Below are 7,820 nucleotides of genomic sequence, written 5' to 3'. Positions count from 1 at the left end.
TCACGTACGACCCCTTGTGGTGAGGCAGAGTACTGTTTGCTTCCCCATGCTTCACCCTGGATTTCTGATTTCTTTTTGATTGCGAAATACTCAAATTCGGCGATTTTTACTTAATAAAATGTCAAGAACGTGTAGAGTCATACTGATCATTTATATTTCACACAGATCAGTGCAAAATATTAATATTTATTTTATGTACTTTTTATCATGATGGCAGTGCCTTCACCTGGAGAAGGTTAATCCTCTTAGCCCGGGCCTCATGTGAGCGTGTTGGTGCAGATGTTAGACAGGTTACTGGAGACGGCAGGAGGCGCTGCTGCGGCTGATATTTTTCTCCCACAGATCAGACACAGTCAAAAATAACACACATCTAACAAAGAGCCATGGCCTGACTTTAGAGATAAATGGGGATTTGGAGTGAGATTCTAGAAGAAGTCGTGTTTATATCATCTCAGTAACGTCTGTTAATAACAATTCAAATCATAAAGAACCTCTGATGAAGGAGTAAAGGAGCAGGTTTGTTTGTTTTCGTCCATCTTTTTCATGCTCCTCCACTGCATCCTGTCTTTGAAGTATGATGCATTGAAGTACAGCTCGTGCATCTTAGCACCGAGTTAAATACTCATTTGTGACCATCCTTTGTACGATCAATATTATACATGAAGAGATCTGACGCTGAACAACGGAGTTGGGAGAATGATAAGAATAAAAATAATACGTTTAAAAGTATAAATGAACGGTGACGTCCTGTGTTTCTGAAGCTACACAGCCTGGGTCAGTGAAGGCCTCTGCTGACCCCTCCTTTTTCTTCACTTGACTTATTGATAAATGCACATGACCCACATGTCACATTGCTAGCAGCTCAATGCTTCAGGTAGAATGTCCCACCTTAACATCCCAGTTGTCCTGTCTTTGTTGGCAGAAATCGATCTTTTCGTGTTTTTCCGACCGTTCATGAACACATCATAGTCTGTACAGAGACAGCGGGCAGCGGCAGCTCCCTGCGGAGCAGCGCTGCCATTGGCCAGGGCTGAAGGAGGGGGGAGGGACTAATTCTCTCCTCCTTCTGTATCCTCCCTCCTCCTCTTTCTTTCCTCCCCTTCTCCTCCTCCTCCACCTCTCCCCCCATCCTAGAGGACAGGGCGATGCGGAGACAATAGGACGCAGAACCCGCAGGAGGCAGCGCCATGCACGGCTCCACATCCGCACAGTCACCGCCGCTGCTCGGAGCTCCTTCCCCAGACACCCGGCATCAGCTGACCCGAGTATGAGCCCGAATGTTCGGCTGCAGCCTAGCAGGACTGCAGGGCGGAACCAGCAGCAGCACCGACACAGCAGCAGAGCCAACGGGAAGTCAGTGAAGGGTGAGTGCTGGAGTGATGGAGGAGAACCGGGGCTGGTCCTGGTCTCCTCGGCTGCACCTGCTGCTGAGGATGATGATGATGATGAGGATGATGATGATGTAGCAGCAGTAAACAGGCCCAGGTGGAGCAGCAGCAGCAACACTGCTGCTTTTGTTGCTGCTGCTTTTGTTGCTGCTGCTGTTATTGTTTCCTGGTCCAGAACATTCACTGACCGAGGACACGAGCCGAGAACAGAACAAATGTTCTGAGTGGACTGAGACCAGACCATGTCCTGGTGAAGTATCAGCTGGACATGATGTGGTGTTGGATTATTACAATATTATTACACACACACACACACACATACACACACACAGCCGCCTTTTAATCCGGTCCAAAATAATTTCATCTCATTCTCACTGACAGTCACAGCTGAAGTTCCACCACATATGGAACAGGACCTTCACGTGTACTAGAGTTGGGATGGATCCCATTTAGACTCAAGGTCCAGTAAATAGTCTAGTGTTCATGGTCCAGGTCAGAGAATCTTCATTTTGGTTGCTGTTCCACATTTGTCCACTAGTCCACAGCTGAACTTGAGCTTCAGAGAACAGTAATACAAATGAAACGAGTATTTCCTAAGGACCATATTGATCAGTTGAGGTACTGTTTTGATGGTTGAGGTACAGGTTTCACTATTTCACAGGTTAATTCAAATTCTGGAGACAGTGATGACGACTGTTTCATCTCCTCCTCCTCCTCTTCCTCCTGCTTCATCTTTACAGTTTAACCTGACCACAGACACTAAACAGTTCTGATCTCCAGAAACAGAAATGAAACCCCAGTCTGTTTTGTCACTTCATGTGTTGCCGATGGCAAGTCAGTCCACGTGGGAACGTTTCTTACATTCCCAGGGTCCAGGTCTGTGGCAGTCCAGATATAGTTTGAGGATAAATCGCTTCTAATACGAACTTCAAGCCAAGAGAGATACAAAACAACAGTGTTTGGCAGCACAGTGGTAGACGTGGTTAGCGCGGTTGCCTTACAGTAAGAAGGTCACTGGTTAAATCCCAGTTTCTCCATATCTGTGTTTGTGGTTTTTCTCCAGCTCACGGTCCAGGTCAGCTGTTCACACTGAACTGAACACTGGTGTGAATATGAGTGAACGGTCGGTGGTCTCTACATGTGACCCTCTGATGGACTGGAGAACTGTCCAGGGTTCTGACCCCGCCCTCGGCTGATGACCACACACATTTACAGAACACAGACGTGACGTGGAGTTCTGACGTCCGTTAAATAGAAGGAACCAGACGATTGTTTTCAGTCTGAGCTCCGAGTTCTGCTGCTGCTGTTACTGCTGCTGTTACTGCTGCTGTTAAACTCTCAGTGTTACCCTTTGGGAAGTGTTCTGGTGTGTGTGTTTGCAGTGTAGGAGGTTCTCAGAACATTTTGTTCCGAGTGTTTGGACCAGTCGTCATGACTGCGACCAGATCTTGGTCCTAATGAGTCAGAAGCTCCATCCTGATCCGTTCGCCTGTTTGTGCTTAGGACGGAATTATGAATCCTGGTCTGGTCGTAGCTGAGGTCGGACTTTAGCTGGTTCTGATTGGACAGAGCAGGTGAAGGAACATGAACGCAGAGACCAAACATCAGCAGCTTTGTCTGTGTGTGTGTGTGTGTGTGTTGCTGTTGTCAGTAGCAGTGATTTTCTCAGTGCAGTCTGAGGACACACTGCAGGATCCAACATCATGACGTAGCTCCTGCACTGGGCTGTAGAAACAGACCATAATACTTTGATACTTCCGTTGGTACCAGACCTTTGTAGAAGTGTTTTAATCAGAGTAGACCGTTCAATCTGGACGTCTCTGACTCCGACTGCTGCTGAGATTGAAGCCACTGAAGTATCGGAACTGTCTACATTATAGTAAATTCACAATTCAATATAAACACATGACATTAAATGATGATGTACTGGCCTGCTGAAAGATTGTCAAATTAAATATCTTCTCTCCTAAGAACACAAACTGCATTTAAGTCAACTGCTGGATCATTTCTCGTGCACGCTGCTTTATTCCCACATCCAAGTAAAGCGACGAAGTGCAGAGGATCAGAGTAGATCTGAGTGAACCGTGAGCTGACAGACTCCATGAGTGGAACAACATCTGCTACAGATACATCAGAGGAGCTGGTCTCTATAGTTAGCTGTTCACACGGGGCGAGAAGAGAGAGAATGTTCTCTGGGTTCACACGGGGCGAGAAGAGAGAGAATGTTCTCTGGTAAGACCCACTGGTGTGAAGTGAATGTCACGGGGAGCTCCTGGTCTGAGCTCCTGGTCTGAGTTGTCCACAGCCAAGACTCACTTTTGCACAAAGAGGCTTCTGCACAGCGTTAGGGATGTTTGGATTTCAGGTGATAAACTAAACCCGACGTGGAGAAAGTCTTTGCAGATGCACCCCCGTTACAAATTTCAGCATTACACGTTTTGCAAACTCTGTGTGTCTTTCTCAGACATACTGAAATGCGTCCACACCACACGATTTTTGCTTGTGTCGTCATAACTTCCTGTTTCAGTGATAAAAGTCTTTCGTCCAAAAACTGAAAATGCGTTTTTGGCCAAAATATTCGGTGCATCCCTACAAAATACCGTAATATTTGTAATAAAGCTGTTCTGGACACACTGTCATCCAGTAGAGGGAGCCCTCAGTACAGCTTCACTGCTTATCTGTTTAATGGCTTCTCAGCCAATCAGTAAGAAGACAAATGTGTTTTCCTGTAAATAAAAACGTGTCCAATCACAGTCCAGTCACACAGGCGGGTAAGATGTCCTGGAAAAACTGTCAACAAAGGTGAGGGGAAAATGACCACTAGGAGGCAGCACTGGAGTGAAACTCACACCTGAGCAGTGGTTGTTAGGGAGTGTGATCTGAACGACCTCAGGTGACTCAACAGCCCAGGGAATGAGGAGAAACATTCAGACTCCAGGGGGAGCTAAAGCTACAAAGAGTTTTAATCTGACAACAACTTTATATTTTCAATCCTCATCCAAATCCTAACTCTAGTCCGATCCTAATCCTGACCAGCAGATGTCCCCACAGGTACAGCTACATCAGGAAAAAACACTCTCACTCACACACACACACACACACACCTTCGAAATCAAACACGATGAGTCATGAAGCACAATGTAGGTCACATGACCCAGGGTAGGGCTAAGGAAAACTCATCGGCATCTTCATCATCATCTTCATCATCTTTAAAGAAGTATTTCAATTGTTTTATTACTGTAAGGCAGTAACTAAGACAGATACAGGTACTGACTGTGTCAGTACTGACTGTGTCGGTCTCTTTTTCCACCATTGTTTCCACCTCATTTTCTACAGAACAGCATGACTGTGTAACTGCACCAACCCAACGGCGTTTACGGCGTCACACCTTTTTTTGACAAACGACGTACTTGGATCCATACGCTCACAGACTTTTTGAGTTTCTGGATTTTAGTGCACGCCATGTTTCAGTAGGAAAGCCACGCAAATATTCTACATGAGGACCCTGGTTCCAGACCAGACCTACTCATGAAGTACCATGAGGTACAAAGTAAAACTGCAGTAGGAAAACAGATGGTTGTACTGGACGACCCAACATTTGCCCCACTGAGGTGATGGCTCGTTAGCAGAGGACACAGCGTGGTGGTTTGCTGTCCAGCAGTGGTGAGGATTCAGACCCAACATCCAATCATGTCCCCAAAGAAAACAAGATTAAACAACCCAAACCCCAGAGAGTGGACTGATGGTGTCCACTCTCCCTGACCCACAGACCAAACAGAGCAGCTCAGTTGAAGCTCCTTTTATCTCCTCCCACTCTGGTCCTGGTCCTTCACAGGTGAAGTTCATGATTCCTGATCAGCAGCCAACGACCAGAACACAGCTGGTCCAGACCAGGCTGACGAGCAGAGAAACCGACTGACTGTGGTCTACAGTAGAGAATGACCTTAGACTGAACAGAACTGTTCATCTGGATTACATTAATCCAACTGTTGATCTGGATTAAATAATTCCAACTGCTGATCTGGATTAAATTAATCCAACTGTTTATCTGGATTAAATTAATCCAACTGTTGATCTGGATTAAATCAATCCAACTGCTGATCTGGATTAAATCAATCCAACTGCTGATCTGGATTAAATCAATCCAACTGCTGATCTGGATTAAATCAATCCAACTGCTGATCTGGATTAAATCAATCCAACTGCTGATCTGGATTAAATTAATCCAACTGCTGATCTGGATTAAATCAATCCAACTGTTCATCTGGATTAAATCAATCCAACTGCTGATCTGGATTAAATTAATCCAACTGCTGATCTGGATTGAATTAATCCAACTGTTTATCTGGATTAAATTAATCCAACTGCTGATCTGGATTAAATTAATCCAACTGTTTATCTGGATTAAATTAATCCAACTGCTGATCTGGATTAAATTAATCCAACTGTTTATCTGGATTAAATTAATCCAACTGTTCATCTGGATTAAATCAATCCAACTGTTCATCTGGATTAAATCAATCCAACTGTTCATCTGGATTAAATTAATCCAACTGCTGATCTGGATTAAATCAATCCAACTGTTCATCTGGATTAAATTAATCCAACTGTTTATCTGGATTAAATTAATCCAACTGCTGATCTGGATTAAATTAATCCAACTGCTGATCTGGATTGAATTAATCCAACTGTTTATCTGGATTAAATTAATCCAACTGTGTCGTTAGCTCAAAGTCGATCAAACGTGCCATGACATTTCTAGAACCGAGTTCAAAGACCAAGAAGTTCGGCTTTAGGAGGTCTGTGTCCGACTGTGGTCCAGTCAGTCTGTCCAGGACAGAACACAGAAGAAAACCTTCACAATTCTTCTGTCAGACATTAAATCACTGGTCAGGAACCAATCAGTGACTTCCTGTCGGCAGGGTGAGCAGGTTTCACTGAGCTCAGCAGCACCTCAGATTATGTAACCACTGTGTGTGTGTGTGTGTGTGTGTGTGTATCCCCGGTCGAACGGCTTTTACTTTGATTTCCTGCAGATAATTAGCAGGTTCATGTGTGATGGGGACAGATTGGTGTGTCTCATCAGTGAAAATGTCACAGCACAGTACGGTGGCCCAGGGGGTCAAAACACAGCAGCATTTCAACTAAAGCAAAGAAAATGCAGCAGGTTTGATTCCCTATAAGCAGTGAAGTCAAGTCAAATCAAAAGGAGCTCTGCATCGTCTGGTCAGTAGTCAGACGTCTGTGTTGGTCTGTGGTGAATACTTCAGTTTCTAGACAGGATACACAAGATAAACCAAGAAAATGTTAAAAGGAAGAGTAGTTGGAACTCAGAACAGTGCTTAAAAATGTCCAGAAGAGGGCAGTAATGCTACAACATGTATGACGTCCTAACCGATGATACCTGTGTTGTTTGTACAGTGACCCCTGGTGTTAGCCTCTGCAGCGCCTCTTCATCCTGAGCATCCAGTCATCAGTTTTTCCCCTGTGGTCCGTCCTCTAAAAACGTCCCCCAGCATGAGTTCTTCTCCACTGGTTTCCCGAGCCAACATGGACATCCTGGACGAGCTGCAGCTGATAGCAGCCCAGAACCTGGAGCGGCTGGAGGTCAACAAGTACTACGAGGTCATCAGGGAGCTGGGCAAAGGCACCTACGGCAAGGTGGACCTGGTCATCCACAAAATCAGAGGTGAGCGCCACATCTTGGAACTGAATGCACATTACGTGTAGAATTGAATTTAAGGAGATCAGAAACCCTGAAAACATTTTTGTGTCATTTGGTTCCTGAAGGAACCAAGATGGCGCTGAAGTTCCTGAAGAAGAAGACGACCAAGCTGAAGTCGTTCCTGCGCGAGTACAGCATCTCCCTCTACCTGTCTCCCTGCCCCTTCATCATCAACATGTTTGGCATCGCCTTTGAAACCGACGAGTACTACGTGTTTGCACAGGAGTACGCTCTGGCCGGAGACCTCTTCGATATCATTCCACCCCAGGTTTGTCCCAACGTCGCTGTGGCCTCCAGGACACTTCCAAGGTACTCTGAAACCTTGTATTTTACAGAGTGTAATCTTCCTCTGCTCACTGCACCTCAGGTTGGTCTTCCAGAAGCAGTAGCAAAGCGGTGTGTGCACCAGGTAGCCATCGCTCTGGACTACCTGCACTGTAAGAAGCTGGTCCACAGGGACATCAAACCCGAGAACATCCTCATTTTTGACCGAGAGTGTCGTAAGGTGAAGCTCTCCGACTTTGGAATGACTCGCCGGGCCGGATCACCAGTCAAAAGAGTGGGTAGCGGCACTAGTTTGTGATCAGCTGGGTTGGTTTAGCTTCGATGTTGACCTGTTGACCTTCCCTCTGCAGGTGAGCGGCACCATTCCCTCCACGGCCTCTGAACTCTGTGCTGTGTCTGGCCACGCGGTCTTTCTCGTGTCC

General features: G+C 45.8%; 1 protein-coding gene across 1 annotated transcript in view; it reads left to right on the top strand.

Moving 5' to 3' along the window:
• The first annotated feature begins 208 nt into the window (after positions 1–208).
• Positions 209–7,820, top strand: part of bsk146 (brain specific kinase 146) — a 9,336-nt gene continuing 1,724 nt past the window's right edge. The window contains exons 1-4 of the mRNA XM_008315000.3: positions 209–1,364; positions 6,810–7,077; positions 7,179–7,381; positions 7,481–7,672. Of these exons, the coding sequence (XP_008313222.1) occupies positions 6,906–7,077; positions 7,179–7,381; positions 7,481–7,672 (567 nt within the window). The 5' untranslated portion in view covers positions 209–1,364; positions 6,810–6,905. The remainder of the gene's footprint in view (positions 1,365–6,809; positions 7,078–7,178; positions 7,382–7,480; positions 7,673–7,820) is intronic.

The sequence above is a fragment of the Cynoglossus semilaevis genome, chromosome 8 (genome assembly GCF_000523025.1).
Source record: "Cynoglossus semilaevis isolate Cse_v1.0 chromosome 8, Cse_v1.0, whole genome shotgun sequence".
NCBI lineage: Eukaryota > Metazoa > Chordata > Actinopteri > Pleuronectiformes > Cynoglossidae > Cynoglossus > Cynoglossus semilaevis.
The sequence above is the reverse complement of the archived record's forward strand: the minus strand, read 5'-3'. Positions and strand labels throughout refer to the sequence as shown.